The sequence below is a fragment of the Polypterus senegalus genome, chromosome 18, assembly GCF_016835505.1.
Source record: "Polypterus senegalus isolate Bchr_013 chromosome 18, ASM1683550v1, whole genome shotgun sequence".
In the NCBI taxonomy this organism is placed as follows: domain Eukaryota; kingdom Metazoa; phylum Chordata; class Cladistia; order Polypteriformes; family Polypteridae; genus Polypterus; species Polypterus senegalus.
Window position 1 is genome coordinate 39,525,258 of NC_053171.1, and position 20,596 is coordinate 39,545,853.

A 20,596-nucleotide genomic window follows, 5' to 3' on the forward strand; every position below is an offset into this window, starting at 1 on the left:
AGTTAAGGGTTTACATGGCCATCTAATCAGATTATTTGCAGAAAAATCTACTACTGTTTACCAGGTTTCTCAGAGGCTAATAACCAAACTTCTCTAATTGGGATAAGGGTTTTCATGGCATTTTAGAAACCAGGCTTTCGTGAATAACTAGGTTATTGAAGTGCATGTAAACACACTTAATGAGAAATGACCCTTTAAACTTTACTTATATATGTGTAGAGCAATTGCACATAGCCAGCTTTCCTGCCTCTCATTACCAGTATCTTGTGTTCTTAGTTTGATCAAGGCCCACATGGATTTGACACATTCTCTGCATGTCTGTGTGGATTGACTGGTATCACAGAAAGCAAGTAACTCTGGAAGGTTACCTGTTAACATGACAGAATACTGGAAATGTGTCATTGAGTAAATAACAAAATACATCTTTTCCTACTTGTGCTGTGGAATAAATTATATCCATTCACATTCCCACTGTATATACAGGTTATGATACATTTAGAATGTTTAAGATCTCTTAGCTTTTAAAAGTAATTTTGTCACAAAATATTGTTTTATAGTTCCATTACTTGACATAAAATATATATATATATATATATATATATATATATATATATATATATATATATATATATATATATATATATATATACATACATACATACATACAGTGCAAAGTAAAAGTAAAGTATTCACAGCGCATCACTTTTTCCACATTTTGTTATGTCACAGCCTTATTCCAAAATGGATTAAATTAATTTTTTTCCTCAGAATTCTACACACAACACCCCATAATAACAACGTGAAAAAAGTTTACTTGAGGTTTTTGCAAATTTATTAAAAATAAAAAAACTGAGAAATCACATGTACATAAGTATTCACAGCCTTTGCTCAATACTTTGTCGATGCACCTTTGGCAGCAATTACAGCCTCAAGTCTTTTTGAATATGATGCCACAAGCTTGGCACACCTATCCTTGTCCAGTTTCGCCCATTCCTCTTTGCAGCACCTCTCAAGCTCCATCAGATTGGATGGGAAGCGTCGGTGCACAGCCATTTTAAGATCTCTCCAGAGATGTTCAATCAGATTCAAGTCTGGGCTCTGGCTGGGCCACTCAAGGACATTCACAGAGTTGTCCTGAGGCCACTCCTTTGATATCTTGGCTATGTGCTTAGGGTCGTTGTCCTGCTGAAAGACATCCAGGATGTCTCTGTACATTGCTGCAGTCATCTTTCCCTTTATCCTGACTAGTCTCCCAGTTCCTGTCGCTGAAAAACATCCCCACAGCATGATGCTGCCACCACCATGCTTCACTATAGGGATGGTATTGGCCTGGTGATGAGCGGTGCCTGGTTTCCTCCAAACATGATGCCTGGCATTCACACCAAAGAGTTCAATCTTTGTCTCATCAGACCAGAGAATTTTGTTTCTCATGGTCTGAGAGTCCTTCAGGTGACTTTTGGCAAACTCCAGGCGGGCAGCCATGTGCCTTTTACTAAGGAGTGGCTTCGTCTGGCCATTCTACCATACAGGCCTGATTGGTGGATTGCTGCAGAGATAGTTGTCCTTCTGGAAGGTTCTCCTCTCTCCACAGAGGACCTCTGGAGCTCTGACAGAGTGACCATCGGGTTCTTGGTCACCTCCCTGACTAAGGACCTTCTCCCCCGATCACTCAGTTTAGATGGCCGGTCAGCTATAGAAAGAGTCCTGGTGGTTTCAAACTTCTTCCACTTATGGATGTTGGAGGCCACTGTGCTCATTGGGACCTTCAAAGCAGCAGAAATTTTTCTGTAACCTTCCCCAGATTTGTGCCTTGAGGCAATCTTGTCTCGGAGGTCTACAGACAATTCCTTTGACTTCAAGCTTGTTGTGCTCTGACATGAACTGTCAACTGTGGAACCTTATATAAACAGGTGTGTGCTTTTCCAAAATTTATCCAATCCACTGAATTTACCACAGGTGGACTCCAATTAAGCTGCAGAAACATCTCAAGGATGATCAGGGGAAACAGGATGCACCTGAGCTCAGTTTTGAGCTTCATGGCAAAGGCTGTGAATACTTATGTACATGTGCTTTCTCAGTTTTTTTATTTTTAATAAATTTGCAAAAACCTCAAGTAAACTTTTTTCATGTTGTCATTATGGGGTGTTGTGTGTAGAATTCTGAGGAAAAAAATTAATTTAATCAATTTTGGAATAATGCTGTAGCATAACAAAATGTGGAAAAAGTGAAATGCTGTGAAAACTTTCCGGATGCACTATATATATATATATATATATATATATATATATATATATATAGTATAGAATATATGTATGTATAGTGTGTGTATATATATACACTGTGAGTGGAAAAAAAACACACCAAAATGTTTTCATCACATCTTCAACAATAGTCGGCTGATTTACTTAATGTTTGATACAAAGTGTATGTAATATGTTTTCCAACAACAGTTGTATTAATTACTCACAAGTTTATACAATGTTCCAAATTTTTTCAAAATCGGCCGACTATTGTTGAAGATGTGATGAAAAACATTTTGGTGTGTTTTTTTTCCACTCACAGTGTATATATATATATATATACTTCACCGCTGCAAAGCGTGGGTATTTTACTAGTGTATATATATATATATATATATATATATATATATATATATATATATAGATATATATAGATATATATAGATATATATATATAGATATATATATATAGATATATATATATAGATATATATATATAGATATATAGATATATAGATATAGATATAGATATATAGATATATAGATATAGATATATAGATATACTGTATACACTAGTAAAATACCCACGCTTTGCAGCGGTGAAGTACTGCCTTAAAATTTTTATTAAGAAGAAAATGAAACCTTTTTAAACTGAGGGAAAATATACCAATAATTATTTGTTAAGGATCTCTTTGTATACCACATTGTGAGTTCGGCCCTCCGGTTGTAATATGACCAAGCTGTGCGCTGAGCTTACTCTTGAGCATGCAACGTACCATATATATATACACACACACACAGACAAATGTATACATATATATACAGATCTTCATATATATACACACATACATATATATACATATCCACATATATATACAGATCTCTATATGTGTATGTACATACACATACATACATCCTTCTATATAAAAGCAGTCGGGATTGTCCTTCCGTCCCGTGAGTGCTACGCAGGCGCGGAATTTCACACATGCCCCGTCCAGTTTGCAATGCACGATGGGTTTTGTAGTTTCGTTTTTCCAGGTAAAAGATGATTTTCTGCTCCAGACTGTGCGATATCTTCTTCTTCTTTCTTACTATATAAAAGCGGTTGGGATTGTCCTTCCGTCCCGTGAGTGGAAAGCGTAGCGGTATTCCGCTTATCACAGACTTGCTACTTGCAGCTTGCTGTACGAAGCAACATGATGTGAGCAGAGTTCTGGTGCTCCCATCGTTCCCTTGCTTTTGTGCGCGAAGTGCTGGAAAAATAGACAAAATTATGTCACTGAAAATAATTAATGTTGATGGAGTACAAATGCCTCACCGCATAGTAAATATCAGGGGGGTTCAAAAGGGCGACCTCAATATAGAAAAAAAGTTTACATTTCCTCACAAAAATAACAGAAACTATTAGTATTAAAGTAATACCGCTCAAATGCAATATAACCAAATTAATGAGTTTGTATAAAATATCAAATTGATCTACATATTGAATTGCCTTAAGAAGTGGTCAACTTAAAAGTCGGTCGCCTTAAAAGGCGGGTGAGCCTAGTATATATATATATATATATATATATATATATATATATATATATATATATATATATATATATATATATATATATATATATTGTGAACGCCACCCGGGCACAGACAGGCGGACATGTTGTTGTAAAACCACCACACGTTTATTACACAATATATTTACAATAACGGGTCACTAAGACCCCAGCCAATGGTCACTCAGACCTCAGTCACGTGCACAAACCCCAAATCACCCAAAGTCCTGGCCACAATGCCTTTCTTCGGGCCTCCACTCTCCACTGCTTCGTCCTCCTTCCACCCGACTCCAGCCCTGAATGAAGGAGCGGCCCTTTATAGCTGACCCGGATGAGCACCTGGTGTTCCCGGCATACCTTCTGGCCACGCCCAGCGTGGCGGAAGTGCCGGCTGTCCTCCCGGCTGCTCTCCGGCGCCGTCATAAATCTTCCCCAGCACTTCCTGGTGTGGCAGGAGTGCTGGGGAAACAAGTCCCAAGGCATTGGGGCGCCTCCTGGCGGTGACCACGGGCTCCTACAGGGAAGGGCTTCCATGCCCTTGACCCGTGGCCCCCAAAGCAACCCGGAAGGCAAACCCCACGTGGTCCAGGCAGGGCTCTGACCCTCTTCCGGTCCCTCCTGGCGTCCCGGCGGGTCATGGCCCCTGGCATCCCTGACAGTGCCCCACAGCCAGCGAAGACCACTGTGGGTAAGAGCGACCCGTCCCGCGAGGGCAGCAGAGCCCAAACGGGTCCCACTCGAGGATAGCGGGGTCCGGCCCGCACTCCTAGCAGGGACAGGGCGGAGACACAATCTGAGCACCAACCCATGGTGCATCCCTGCGCCTCGCACAGGTTGTGCTCCCCCCTTTTACTGGCACCCCGGGGCCTCCTCGGTAGGCACCCCCTCCGGGACCTCCACGCCCCTTTGTTCCGAGCCACTTGTTCCCCGTTGGCTCCTCCAGCTGTGGCGCACCTGCACACCGGCAGAGATCATTCTGCAGGCGGCCCGACATCAGAGGGCTGTTCCGCCACGAGGGGTTCCTTCAACTCGCCGGGGTCCGTCCCTACAAAGAGAATACAGGGGCAGAACCGCTGCCAAAGCACCCAGCTCGTGCCACGCACGCGCAGCGTTCCCCCCAACCGGCACCCGGCACTTGCCTGATCGGCACCCTCTCCAGCGCTTCCGTGTCCCTCTCGATAGCGAACTGTCGGCACCGCCTGCTCTCTCACCGCCGGCCTCAGGGATTCCCTCTGCTCCCTCAGAGGCGGCCAGCCGTCTGCGTGCACCCAGCAACGCGTCTCACTGTATTGGAGGAGGCGCACCCAGCCGCTTAATCCTCCCTTCACTTTCGGACGCCTTGGCGATATGCGACTCCGTATTAACCAACACGAGCCCCTTTCCCGTCTGCGTCCGCAACATATCGGAGGAATCGGCACCCAGCCTCTTATTCCTCCGTTCACTCTGGGACGCCATGACGGTTTGAGACTCCTTATGGAATAAAAGGCGCTCTGTCCCGTCTGCGTCCCTATAGTCGGCGCAAGACCGCAGCCGACTCGGGCAGGGCGCTAGGACCGGGGCACTTAGCAGCCCGTGTCCATTCAGCGTCCTCTCGGACTCCCCTCGCCCGCGCGATACAGCCAGCGGCGCCGCCTCCTCCTGTCGGAGGGCTGCTTACTCGGAACTGATCGTTATCATCACAGCCTTTTCAACAGACCCTCCCGCATGCTGTACGGAGTCGGCTGTACTCACCGTCTCCGCCGTACCTCTCCGGCTGGAGATTCCCGCGTCGCGCCCGTCCGTTGTCGATCGAAGCGTTTGCAGCGCCCGGCGCCTTCCTCTCCAGTTCCAGCACCTCAGCCGGAGGGCACGTAGCATCTGTAATACACGCTGCTCCACGGGCTGAAGGGACGCCTCAGCTCCGCCAGAGCAGCCGGCAAAGACAGGAAGTTAACCGGCGCTGAGCCTACCTGTCTGTCAGCCTCCGGCCGCCACTTCCTGTGGGCCTTTCCTCCGGCCCAATCGGGTCTCCCCTGCCCGTGATGGACATTCCTTGGTCCGCCTCTCTGCAGTCATCGGCGGGCACACAAGACACACCGTCCAATCGCGTGCCTGTCAGGGGAGGGACTTCTGGTCCGCGCCATCTTGGCTCCCCTTCTGCGGCGGCGGCGTGCTTGCCGGCAGCCTTGTCGTTGCCAGCACCTTCGAGCTGCAGCGTCTCTTCCTCCGCAGCCCTCGCGGCCGCCGTCCTACCGGGCCCGCAAACCAGCATCGCCCGCCACTGACGCGGATCCGGGAGGTCCCTGCCTGGAAAACAAAACACGCCCGGCCCCAAGGGCCGCTGCCGATAGGCAGGGAACTCACCTCCCAGGTCCCGTCTAACCGAGGAAACGTCCTCGGCGTGGCCTCTCTGGGCGCCATGCCGTCCCGGGCGCCTCCAGCAACGGCGCGATCGGGGAGCCCGCTGCACTCCTCCAATGCCGCGCGCCCGCCCGCTTCAGGGAATAACGGCCCTCCTGCGGACCCCTGGCGGTCCGTGGGGTTCCTTTACCCAGCGGGGCTGTGTGCCGCAGCCCCGCTGATGCGTGGGTGGGGTCCCCTGCTGCACCGGGCCGTCCACAACAATATTTTTGAACAGGTCTCCGCCTTGAAACAGGCGGAGCATCCTGCCGACTACGCCAGATGTGAACGCCACCCGGGCACAGACAGGCGGACATGTTGTTGTAAAACCACCACACGTTTATTACACAATATATTTACAATAACGGGTCACTAAGACCCCAGCCAATGGTCACTCAGACCTCAGTCCGTGCACAAACCCCAAATCACCCAAAGTCCTGGCCACAATGCCTTTCTTGGGCCGCCTCCACTCTCCACTGCTTGTCCTCCTTCCACCCGACTCCAGCCCTGAATGAAGGAGGCGGCCCCTTTATAGCTGACCGGATGAGCACCTGGTGTTCCCGGCATCCTTCGTGCGCCCAGCGTGGCGGAAGTGCCGGCTGTCCTCCCGGCTGCTCTCCGGCGCCGTCATAATCTTCCCCAGCACTTCCTGGTGTGGCAGGAGTGCTGGGGAAACAAGTCCCAAGGCATTGGGGCGCCTCCTGCGGTGACCACGGGCTCCTACAGGGAAGGGCTTCCATGCCCTTGACCCGTGGCCCCAAAGCAACCCGAAGGCAAACCCCACGTGGTCCAGGCAGGGCTCTGACCCTCTTCCGGTCCCTCCTGGCGTCCCGTCGGGTCATGGCCCCTGGCATCCCCTGACAATATATATATATATATATATATATATATATATATATATATATATATATATACTATATATATATATACTATATATATATATATATATATATATATATATATATATATATATATATATATATATATATATATATATATATATATATATATATATATATATATATATATATATATATATATATATATATATATATATATATATATATATATATATATATATATATATATATATATATATATATATATATATATATATATATATATATATATATATATAGTATATATATATATATATATATATATATATATATATATATATATATATATATATATATATATATATATATATATATATATATATATATATATATATATATATATATATATACTGTATATATATATACTGTATATAGCAAAATCCTAAACCGCTAGTGGCGACGAAGAACTGCTTTTAAATTTTTATTAAGAAGGAATTAAAACCTTTTTAAATTGAGTGAAAATATACCAATAACTATCTGTTACGGATCTCTTTGTATACCACGTTGTCAGTTCAGCAGTCCAGTTGTAATATGACTAAGCTGTGCACTGAGATTACTTTTGAGAATGCAACGTATAGTTTTGTCCAGGAGGAAAGCAATGTTGCCTCACATCAATGATTAATTTGTGTCCCTGAGACTTATTAATTGTCATCGCGAAGCAGAGCCTTACTGGAAATTTGAGGCATTTGAATTGAAATGGGAGATCAGAGGGTATAACGGTGATGCCAGGAATACATTCAGAGTGTGGCACTCTGCTGTTTTTTTATGTAGCTGCCTTCACACAGCTTCTCCGCTGCTTTATAAACGAACGCCATATAATGCCGTCGTTTCTCCTTGCTTTGCCAAGGAAGCTGCCTTTTTATTTAATCCACGGGTTCTCTGCCGTTTTATTGTTCGTTTATTACGATTATTATAGTTCTCTTTATATATCACGTTGTCATTTTAGCACTCTGGTTGTAATATGACGAAGCTGTGCGAGCTCACTCTTGAGAATGCAACATATAGTTGTCCAGGAGAAAAGCAATCTTGCCCGAAATCAATGGCAACCTTTTGTTGGGTCTGTCCCTGAGACTTCTTACTTGTCATCGTGAAGCAGAGCCTTACTGGAAATTGGAGGCATCTGAATTGAAATGGGAGATCAGAGGGTATAAAGGTGATGCGAGGAATACATTGAGTGTGGAGAAACTCTAGAGACAGCGTGTGTATAAACTTGTGGATTTTTCTGTGAGTATTTGGTGGCAGCATGACGAAGTTGCTTCCGCAAGACCGCATTAGCTGTGGAGCTCAGCTCGGAGCATATTCTTTTCCCACCTTGTCAATTGTGTAATGCGTTTTTTGAACAGGTTTGATGTATGGAAGTGATCATTCATACTGCGTTCAGTCAGTTCACATGAGCTGCTCTCTTGTGTAATATTGCGATGTCCACGGCTTTATTTAATGTTAGCTAAGACCCAGCACTTAAAAGTTTCTCGCTACAACAATTTTAACTCCATTACAAAGTGATCCAAAGTCTCGTTTATACCTCGTGTCTTCTCATTAAACTTGTATGTCGCGAATAAAGTATTCGGCGTTTTTCTTCAGCGCTCTTTGGGAGCTCTTCCTTCTTTTCTACGTACTACGGTCACAGTCAGTTCACGTGATTACGTGGGAGGCGTGATGATGTCACATGCAGCTCCGCTTCCCCCACGGCCATCGAGCTAACGTCCATTACAGTATATGGAGAAAAATAGGTTCCAGTTATGACCATTACGCGTTGAATTTTGAAATGAAACCTGCCCAACTTTTGTAAGTAAGCTGTAAGAAATGAGCCTGCCAAATTTCAGCCTTCTACCTACACGGAAAGTTGGAGAATTAGTGATGAGTGAGTCAGTCAGTCAGTCAGTCAGTGATGGCTTTGCCTTTTATTAGTATAGATGAGACAGAAGCACTAGGTACCACACAACCTCGCTATACTAATGTTTACAAATATTTAAAATATTTTTTCCAATATATTCTATTTTGTGTTATTTCTTTCATATAACAAAGTACCGTAATTACTTGAGCTGTGTTAATAACAGAAATACAGAAGAAAGTCTTATTTTGGGTAGTGTGTATATCAGCAACCATATTGCCATATGGTGTATATTTTCTACAGCAACATCTAAAATCAATATAATATCAATAAGCAGTATGTGATTAAGATTTTAACAACCTTCTCTTGCTGAATTACTAGTGTCTTGTTGTTTGTTACACATGTGCTGCAACTATTTAGAATGCCTTCCCATGGATAAGACTTTCATGTGCATGCAATGCTACTAGCTACGTGCATACATGCAAGTTTGCAGGTTAGAAATGTACAGGAAAGTTTTCAGTGCGTGTATGTCTGACACATGGGGCCCAGGATCTTGCTTATTACAACATCTCATTACATTTTTGGTCACCCTTCGCAAAAGAAATACAATATTCCAACACAGCAGGCATAGAACATTTGCTTTCTGTGGCGCTAGTTTTATTGCTTATGTGTATGCATATAAATTGCATTTTGTACGGTTTGAATATTTTACTGGTTAGTACAGTTTTGTGATAATTCCATGGCCAGTGGTGTTACCATCCCTTTAAGGATTTTTCCGCTGAACTGCACATACCAAATGTAGATAAATCTGTATATCACATGAGTTTTCAGTCATTCTAGTATGGATGGGAGTACTAATGAAAAAAAGAATGAAAAAACACTAGTGTGAACAAGGGATCATTTTGGTTTAAAAAAAAAAAAATGCCATTTTTAAATGAAAACATAGTAATGTGGACATAACCTAAGATGGAATAAATGATACCATATCCGATTGATCGAGATTTCAGATCAATATAGTATTTTGATAAGAATGTTTTGATTTTGTATATAAATATTTACTCTTATATTTTTGAAGAGTGTGACAATGGCCAATGCTTATAGTATTGGTAATATGATTATTATGACCTTTTTTTACAGTTACCTTTGCTTGTGATGGCCAAGTATAGTATGAATGTTTTCTGCAACCTGGTCATTGCTGTTTGTACAAACTCTGGTTCATTTGAAGTGAATTAAATGGAAGATAGAAAATGTTTGATTGGATTTTTTTTGTTTGTTTCTGTCTTTAATAAAAGTATCTCTCTCTTTAACTGACAGGTGGAATTACAGTTTCCATCATTGCGTTTGTCTTTACAATAAAGTTTCTGTGCGAGCTTGCAGCTAGAGTTGTCAGTTTTCTTCAGAATGAAGAACGTGGCCGAAGAGGAGATCGCACTATCTATGATTATGTCCGTGGCAACTACCTTGACCCAAGGTCATGTAAAGTCTCTTGGGACTGGAAAGAGCCACAGGAAGTGGGTCATGCTATGACTTTCCGAGTTCACGTGAGAAACCTAATTTTTCAATATTAAAGCTTAATTGAAAGACTCAGATATCATTTAAGAAATGTTTGACCATGGTTTTTAGCAACAGTTGGTCAAAGTAAATGTAATCTGAGTAGATGTCAGATTAGTTCTTATAAGCAAACAATAGTAGACAAATAACACTTTAAATACTGTACCTGTATATCATGGGGTGGTTGGTTGGCAACTGATTATTAAGGCCACTGGCTCTATCAAGATGGCACAATGCAGGTTAATGTGTCCCATGGATATTTGAAAACAAGGATTTGGTTGGGGTGGTGGTAGAGGTGTTTGGGTTGAGACCGGTGAGAATGCAACTTGGTATGCCTGTGTAGAAGGCAGCTAAAGCTGCGGGTGGTATACGGTGTTATAAATTGTGCTTTCAAAGAGCAAGAGGCAGGGCCACCAGTGTAAAAGGGGTAGGTGGGGAAGAGGTGGATGTGCCTAGGATAATGCATTTAATATATCGATCAAGGTTATATGTGAGGCCTAGCCATTTAAAGATTCCTGAAGTCTTTGGCTGTAGAGATTCACAGAGCCGCTAGGACTAGTTTTTGACCAATTACAGTTTGTGTTTTATAGCCAAAGAAGGGCTGTAGCTGGAGCCAGAAGTGATTGTGTAGCTAGGCTAAAGGTAACAGTGAAAGTGGGTTTAAAGAAGCCTTATGCAAAAACCCAAATTAAGTCTAGAGTCAAAAAGAGAGTTGGGGTAGAGGCTCACTTTTTGGGAAGGATCCCAGTATTATGAAATAATTAAATTAAGAGGAAGGCAAGTGATTGAGCCATCCCAAATTTTAATGAAGTGGTCCAAATATCTATAGGTCCAGTGAGGCAGCATGGTATGGTTTGTCATCAGATGTTTTGATATTTTGTGCTCTCCCTTGTGTTTCCCTTACTTATGTGTTAAATTTACATTAGACAATGGACAATTTTGTGACACTTTTTTCTCCTTCAACTTTTATTTATTTCCATGTGTGGAATGACCCTACAATATCCTATCAAAGAAGAAGTGTATTTTTCATCCAGTAACATTCATATTTAAATTATGGTATTAAAAAATGAAGGTTGATTAAGAAGAAAATAAATGTAAATGTGAAAGGGTTGTCTTTTCATTGATGGTATTCTAACTTTATTGATCCTTTTCGACATTGTAATAAAATTAGAACTTGAAAACAGCTTAACTTTAAATTCAGTTGATTACTGAATTTGCAAACTTCTTTCACTTTAAGCAGAAGGTTTGACTCTTTGAATATTCTTAACAGGTATTTAAATGTTGTATGTTAAAAGCTTAATTTCTTATATATCATTTTTAATTTGCTTTATCCATATTGTTATTCCCTGCAGTTATTCTACAAGAATGGACAGCCTTTTCCAGCAGCCCGTCCTGTTGGCTTGCGTGTGCATATTTCCCATATTGAGCTGGCACAAGACATTCCAATATCACAAGAAGTGCTTCAGGAGCCTAATACTAATGTGGTTAAGGTTGCTTTTACAGTGAGGAAAGCTGGCCGCTATGAAATAACGGTAAAGCTGGGAGGGCTAAATGTGGCATATAGCCCTTACTACAAAGTATTTCAACCAGGTACTATGTTTGTGTTTTGTTTTTTGTTTTTCTTGACATAGAAAAGGGTTATGTTTTGATTCTTGTTTCCCCTTTTATTTTAATAAACCCATTTTTGATTCATGTCAAGGACTTTCTCAAGAAATACCACCTTAAGCTGGTACTGCCTACAGAATCTATTTTAAGGAACCTTATCAATGAGATAATAAAGAAAATGTTATTGTTTCTGATAAGAAAGTACAGTTTGTAACCTGTTACCAGTAACCCAGGCACCATCCAAATCAAGTACTCAGTTTTAATGTTGAATTGTTTCAGGTTTGAAAACTGACTGATTGACCTGCTTATAGCTATGGCAAAAACACACTGAAGACACTGTCAATTCCATAAAAGCGGATTATCTTGCTTGTTTGAGAAGATGTGATGAAAATGACTGGGGCATTAATTATTTTTTCTGCGTTTTTTTGCTTTTGTTTCAGTTTTTTCATATAGTATTAAGACTGATTTCTTTCCAAATCATTGAAAACAACAGGTTCTTGATTTCATGACACCACAGCACAGCACAGCTCAGCTTGAAATCATTCAGTGGCCTCAGTTTCATTAAAGTCTTGTTGAAGGCTTTCCAGGTCTGCACAGTTTCCACATACTCCTCTGGAGCCAAGCAAGCTGCAAAATATCTTTCAGGTTCCAGGAACCGTTTTAAATAAGGCAGCATTAATAAAAACCCTTGCATTAAACAAAACAAGGACTTAGGTGTTATGTACTTAAAAGAAGTTAGTCTTTTAAAAGTGGTGCAATATAACAAGACACTTTTAAATACATTTTAAGTGCTTTTTGCCTCGTTCTGTAAAATGTTTATAGAGTGATATATGTAGTAAATTCCATGATTTGAGGCCTAAACCGTGATTATAAGGCATACATACAGAGTAAATAACAGATGAGTTACCCGGAGTCTCTTTTTTGTGTTAATACTCCTGTCATGGTGCTGGAGAGTGGTGATTTATTGCATATTGATTACCATATACTCATTTTACAAAAATGAACTGTGTTCTATGTGTGGAACAATATTAACCATATAAACTTATAGTTGTCCATGTTAATTAATGTACTAAATATTCTTGCTATAATCGGATTAATCAGGTTAAGTTTTACGAAGAATCTGTATACTAAATATGTAGGGCATTACATTACAGCCTGTGGCTAGTTTAAATGATGATTTGGACTGAAGATCCTACTAAAATTTTTGCATAATAGATTATTCATTATACAATGTAGACACTAAAATAAAAAAAGCTTCTTAAATTAAGTTTTTGACATTTTTATCTAGCCTCAAGTAGGTTTCAGTAGATTTTCTCTTATTTTTGAACTTGAGATTGCAAGAACATTACGATTCTATTCATTGTTTATAATGTTAGTTATTCCAAACCTACTCATACTTTAGTTCCGTTTATCTATCAAAATTTAAATTTTGTAAGGATAAAATAATATTAAGTCTGAAACAGAAGTTTTTCTGTACTTAGTTTTACAAAGTTGTTTTATTTTTAGTTTTCCATTCTGTTTTCTTACCAAGTAAGCATATCCTCTGGAATTAGCATTTTGTAATATATCTGTCACATGTAAAATTAATATCTACAAAAATGGAATTTATAAATGTGTCAGGGTTTAGACTGCCACACATTTAAAAATCTATTCAAATCTAAAACAAGATGAAATGTTTTTCTTGATGAACACAAGAAAAGCATGTAGGGAACTGTTCAAACCTTTTAAACATTTAGGAAAACCCCAAAGTGACAAGAAACATTTAGAAATTGTGACATCTGCCAGTGGACAAACACATTAACCGTTTTATTAATTCAGCCTTTTAAATGAAACAAGTAAATTGTAATTGTGAATTGTAATCTGCAGAGATATATTCAGTGAACATGAAATTGGATCTGTAGTGTCCAGTTTTTTATAATGAGATAAGGTGTATTACACATGTAGACATGCTTTTTCATTATTCTTTATTTTAAAAACTATTTTATTTTTCCATTGTAGGAGCTGTTGTTCCATCTAAAACAAAAATTACTTGCCATTTTTCCACTCTGGTTTTGACAGCTGGACAGCAGCACACTTTACAGGTTGAACCCAGAGATGAATATGGAAATCCAACAAACAATTCAGTTGCCCTAAATGATGAACATGTATATGGTGTACAGGTTCTTCCAGTAAGACAATCATTTACTTCACCTTCTGTTGTCTTTTTTCCCCATTAATGAGTTGTAATTTATTTGTGGTATTGAAAGTCTATTTTTAACTTCAGAATATTGAAAGCCAAGCTTTACAGACTTTAAACATCAAATGTTCAATGTTTTGTAGATTTAGTCCTGTTAAAATTAAAATTGTTATACTCTACCTTGTAGTACATTTATTGTATTTTAAAACTGAAGTGTTTTCTATTACACTTCATCTACTGTTAAACCATTCTTTATCAGTATGTATTTTGCCTAGTAACTTAAATTCTGTCCATATAAAAATAGATCATATATTTTGATATTGTTGTAAATTATTTGGCATGTTTTCACATTTGCATTTAGGTAAAATTGTTAAGCTTTAAAGTACATATAAGAATTACATGTACATTATATAATCTAGAAGTGAGCAACATTGGTCCTGGGGGGGCTGCAGGTTTTTGTTCCAACCCAGATTCATAATGAGGAGTCAACTTTTGCTCATGAAGCACTTAATTGCTTTATTGCTCAACCAGCATTGTGATACTTCATTTTTGTTGTGTTGCTTGTTAAGATTCCCCACCCTTAAATAGTTATTTCAGTCTTAAACAAGTGCATTTAGTGCTTTTAATTGCTCCTCATTAAATATAACGTGCAAGTAACAAAAGAACCCATCTAACTTGCTTCTGTTTGCACCTGTGTGTATTCATTGTGAACTATCTGGTTTAATAAAATACTTCAAACAAAACTGAAGAGAACAAAGTGAGTACTAAAAATTACTCGTCTGTTTTACACATCAAATAATTTGGATGATACCTTTGGAAAGGAAAAGTGTACAATATAAGAATGACCTGACATTGCAGAGTTAAAATGAAATTAAATAAGGTCTGATACTGGCAAGGATTGGTTTTTAATTAGGCAATTGGGTTGGAACAAAAAAGTGCATCCACTATGGCCCTCTAGAACCAACATTGCTCACTCCTGAACAAGTTGTTTGTTGTATTTTTGATTATATTTATATAGTACTTTACAAATGTTTTAGCCACTTAAAATGTTTAAAACTAGTGTTCTAGGCAGTAGGTGTTTATTTGCTTATGGAAATAGCATAGAACAGATAAAAATAAACAAGAAAATGTAACAAGAATTTCTTGTATTTTTACAAAAACCTTGTGAGATGGCAAAAACATTAGAGGCTAGGTTCACAACACTATATTCTATGCACCCCCAGCCATTCCAAGTACAGTAATCCCTCCTCGATCGCGGGGGTTGCGTTCCAGGTGAAAATCCGCAAAGTAGAAACCATATGTTTGTATGGTTATTTTTATATATTTTAATCTCTTAGAAACTCTCCCTCACTGTTTATAAATATTCTCCGCACAGTTATACAGTAAATCCTCATTTATAGCGGTTAATCCGCTCGAGACAGATAAATGAATTTCCAAGAAGTAGGATTCTTTATTTATAAATCTAATTTTTTCGCAGTTATAGCATTGAAAACCTCTTTACGACCTTCTAAATACGTTTTTTAACACTATTGGAGCCCTCCAGACATGAAATAACACCCTTTAGTCAAAAGTTTAAACTGTGCTCCATGACAAGACAGAGATGACAGTTCTTTCTCACAATTAAAAGAATGCAAACCTATCTTCCTCTTCAAGGTGCGCGTCAGGAGTGGAGAATGTCAGAGAGAGAGAGAGAGAAAAGTAAACAATCAAAAATCAATAGGGCTGTTACGCTTTTAAGTATGCAAGCACCGTGATAAAGCGGCGCAATGAAGGGATCAATGTGAATGTAGCCTTTCAGCATTTTTTTACAGGCGCGTCTGTATCTTCTAAGCAAACAGCACCTCTGCTCACACCCCCTCCGTCAGGAGCAGATAATGGGGCCAATCATACGCCTTCCTGATGGTATTGCATGATGGATAAGTATCTGCCTGTATTTCTCAGAGAGAGTGAGAGACAGAGAAAAGCAAACAATGAAAAATCAATACGGGCTGTTAGAGCTTTTAAGTGTGCGAAGCAGCATGCGGGAAGCATATTGTATATCATTGAGGAGTTTTATTTAATATGTAATACGTGCTCTGATTGGGTAGCTTCTCAGCCATCCGCCAATATCGTCCCTTGTATGAAATCAACTGGGCAAACAAACTGAGGAAGCATGTAACATAAATTGAAAGACCCATTGTCCTCAGAAATCCGTGAACCAGCGAAAAATCCGTGATATATATTTAGATATGCTTACATTTAAAATCTGCGATGGAGTGAAGCACGATATAGCGAGGGATCACTGTATTTGTTAAATTCAATTAACAGCGCACCTGTTTCAGATTAATGAGGTAGCAATTACCTGAACCAAGTGTGCTACCCATGCATTGTAACCAGTTATTGGTTGGTAGCCCTGAATGCTGTGGGATCTTTAAAGGGCTTTAAAATGTCTGTGGTAACTCACTCTGACAGACATGAAGTGGCAGAAAGTCTCATTGAGTGAAAAGTCCAAATTTGAAATTTTTGGTTCATGGAAATTCTAGCATGTCAGGTTCAAGATTGGCAAAGAAGTACATTGATTCCTGTCTTTGGCCTTCCTGTGAAGCATGACAGTGACTCTTTCATGTTCTTGGGAATTCATTTCAGCCAACAGTGTGATGGATCTGGTCAAAATTGATGGGATGATGACTGCTGAGAAATATGAATAGATTTTGATTCCTCTTGCTCGACTTTGAGGAAAACTATTTATTGACAAAGAGTTTCGCACAGTACTATGTTGGAGGCAGCATACTTAGCAAGACTCAAGCAATTCTGAGAATGTCTTTTTTTTTTTAGTTGATTACTACAAATGTGTAAGTGTATTTGTTTGTAGCATTTATATAATTATTGTTTTTCCTTAATGCCTTATAATTATATGATTTTTTTGTCTTTTTGCATCTCCTAGCTGGACACTCAAGATGAAGAAAGATCAGGGGATTACTTTTCTAAGTCAGTAGTATCAAATAAACAACTCTACCAGGTGTTGCTAAAGTTGACCTTATTGAAGAAAGGATGTTTCAGGGTTTGCATCTCCTATCAGTACCAAACAATAAGCAATGGAGAATTTGATATTATTGTGCTCAGTGGTGAGAGTTCTTAGCTTTTGGAAATGATTTGTGTTATTGGTGACTTTTTTTTTTCTTTGTTTTCATTAAATGGTTTTGTATATTTTGCAGACGCTTTATATTTAACCAATTTTATCTTTTTTTTCAGAGAATGAAAAAAACACTGTTGAAAAAAACGTCTCAACTCCAGGGATGAATATTTACTTTGAGGCGTACCTTTATAATACAGGGAATTACTCCAACTTTTTCTGGCAGCTACCCTCCTCTGCACTGCTAGTGCCTCAGCGCAGACTGTCAACAGCCAATGAAGAGGATGAGGAAGACAGGGACTCTCCTTCAGAGGGACAAGTAGAGAAAGTGAAAAAACCAAAAAAAGTATATTGTTATATATCACCAAAGGTAAATGTAAAATATTAAAAGATAAAAAGCTATGAACAAGAAGGAAATACTAAATAGGGACATTTCAGAGCTCAATGACTATGAAGTTTTACTCTCTTTTGAACTCCCAAGTTACTCATTTAATGTTAGTCATACTTTAAGTATAAACAGGATGTTGCAGAGTCTTCTAGGATTCAGTCTTCGATTTGTAATAAATACTTTGCATTTCAGACTTTTTAGTTATGGGGTATTGTGGGATTTTAGTTTTCCTAGGTGTAAAGTACGAAGTAGTAATCTTGCATTGAAAAAACAATTGGTATTTTTATTGTTATACCTTTTCTTATTTATCAGGTCTTAAATGTAAATTTGTTATCTGTTTGAAATATAAACTTTTTTGACTTTTTTTAATTTTCCAAGTTTTAGTAGTGACATCTTGTTTTTCTTTCTCTCCTTAAGCAATTTTCTATAAAGGAATATTATTTGAAAATTATTCCTTGGCGCCTTTTCACTTTTAGAGTATGTCCAGGAACAAAGGCAAGTCCTTGTTTTATATTTGATTTAAAATACAATGAAGTGCTACTATTTCTTTTATAATGTAATCCTCTGACTAAAATAAATTACATGATATTTACTGCAGGCTTACAGAAAAGAATGAAAAATGCTTCCAAAGCCAGTGTTTCACCCAAAATGTATTTTTTAGGTAAAATTAACTGGACCTAATCTAATTAGATCTAATTAAAGTCAAGGTCAAATGAACATGGATGCCCCACTGCGGGATTGCATCATTGTTGAACAATGTGCCGTAGTGAGATTTCTTTGGGCAGAGGGAGTGAAACCTGCTAAAATTCACCAAATTATGTTGGTTTATGCAGATCAATAAGCTCTTTGGGTACCCATCTTTTGCAAACTTTTCGGTACCCTAGGTGGTCATGCACTGTGGCATTGGCAGATCAATAGCTGTTATCCAAATGTGCAGCAACAGTGCAGAACACAATCTGTTGGTCTTATTTAAAGAAGGTGTTCGCCATATCAATGTTGAGTCGTGTGCTTGATGTTGATGGACAAACAGATCGAGCTTTGTCGGTTATACTTGCACTTCCCACTTTAAACATTTCTACCAATTCATAAACTTTGTTGAGTCACGCTGTGTTTAATTCTGTACAAGGCCATGTCAGTAGGTTTCACTCCCTCAACCTAAAGAAATCTCACTATGGTAAATTGTTTAACAATGGTGCAGTCCTGCAGCAGAGCATCAGTGTGCATTTAACCTTTGCTGTTGGTCTGGTTGACACTGAGCACTGTGCTGTCCATATTCAGACTACCCAAAAGTCATCATAAATGTGATGACTTATGTCCGCTTCTATCCATTGTGATTACTGTGTAGTTTTCAAATTGCCTTTACTTTTTAATTTATTTTTATACATTTTTGTTATTACTGCCTTATTGTTGCAGTCTTTTGGAAGTGTCCTTAGTTTTATGTTAAATCTTCACTTAAGGCTTATTTTCTTTTAGTTTTCATATCATGGTCCTGACCCTATTCATAAACACCTAACACTTGTTGTGGATGACGGAATGCAGCCACCAGTAGAGCTCAGCTGTAAGGAAAGGAATATCATGGCAGCCACCTTTATAAGATTTCTACATAAAAACATTGGTAAGTTTTTGTATGTTTGTATTAAATGGTGATTTTAAATATACTAAATAGTCATGTAAGATTTTACTTGTAACAAAAGATAAGCAGTTTTCATTATGGTTTAAATGAACAGGGACCTAATGATATCTTTCTCTGAAATGGAATTGTCTGAATTAGAAACAAATATTTTCTCTTTTAATTCTCTGGGGTTAGGAGGCTCAGAAACATTTCAGGACAAAGTGAACTTCTTCCAGCGTGAGCTGAGGCAACTGCATTCAAAACGACCTCGTACTAAAATCTGTTTGAAGATTAGCCGCAACTTCCTCCTGGATACTGTGAGTCCAGCATTGCTACTGTTGTAATGATGTTTTGTATGTAATGTGATTTCATACAATTGAAGTATGAGCATTTAATCTGCTTTTAATTGAAGTTGTCAAGATATTTAGTTTATATGTTGTGTTGGTTGCATTAAATAAGGTTACAGAGACCTATCTAATAAAAAACAGCTTCCCCAATTTGTAGACAAATGGAAGTTTCTTTAAATATTCTAATTGGAAACCAAGAAATGAAGCAAATCAAATAAGCATAACAAACCCTCCCACCTCTACCCCTTCACCATTTCTCCTAAAACTAATCCTCAGAAAATTTCACCAAGGCTCCAAAGATGAGTGCTTTTACAGAAACTTATTTTTTTCTAAAACCTGTTCTTTATTCTGGAGACCTAGTCAAGGCCCCTGATGATCATTTTCAACATGAATGATGAGTTAATTTCTGCCATGGTTTAGAGGATTGGAATATGGTGCAGTATTTGTTCACACCTGCTAATCCTGTATTTCAAAACTCTGTGAAAATGGTTGATGTGCCCTTGGGATTTATAATGAAGCTTAAAGGTAGCTTGTCACAATACTTAAATGTCACTTTTCATTGTTGCCTTAATCTTAATATTAGTCTGAGCTAAAGCAAGGGGTAGACTACTCCACTTGAGCTAAATCCTGTGAAAGGGATGTTTCAGTGCCCTGCCAATCATAAAGAATGTTGGGGACCCCACTTTTAAGAGTTGGTTGGCTTGGGAGTACTGCAGTACAGTGGAACCTCGGTTCACGAAAGTCTCGGTACACGTACAAATCAGTTTACGACCAAAACGTTCGCCAAACTTTTGCCTTGGTTCACGACCACACACTCGGTATACGAACAAGCCAGTTTCCCTTTCGGTTTGTACATGTTCAGTCTCTCCCTGTGCAGAGAGAGAGAGCTGAACAAAAAACGCA

The 20,596-nt window shown here is 39.2% G+C and overlaps 1 protein-coding gene across 2 annotated transcripts in view; it reads left to right on the forward strand.

Annotated features, from left to right (window-relative positions):
* The window catches only part of arel1 (apoptosis resistant E3 ubiquitin protein ligase 1), a 58,540-nt gene that overhangs the window by 14,769 nt on the left and 23,175 nt on the right, over positions 1-20,596 (forward strand). Inside the window, exons 6-13 of one of the 2 annotated variants that reach the window (XM_039742227.1) lie at positions 10,217-10,443; positions 11,806-12,043; positions 14,117-14,226; positions 17,158-17,338; positions 17,466-17,716; positions 18,152-18,229; positions 19,208-19,349; positions 19,542-19,663. In XM_039742227.1, coding sequence (XP_039598161.1) covers positions 10,217-10,443; positions 11,806-12,043; positions 14,117-14,226; positions 17,158-17,338; positions 17,466-17,716; positions 18,152-18,229; positions 19,208-19,349; positions 19,542-19,663 — 1,349 coding nt within the window. Of the gene's footprint in view, positions 1-10,216; positions 10,444-11,805; positions 12,044-14,056; positions 14,227-17,157; positions 17,339-17,465; positions 17,717-18,151; positions 18,230-19,207; positions 19,350-19,541; positions 19,664-20,596 lie in introns of both variants that reach the window. The other variant, XM_039742226.1, reaches the window with a different exon arrangement.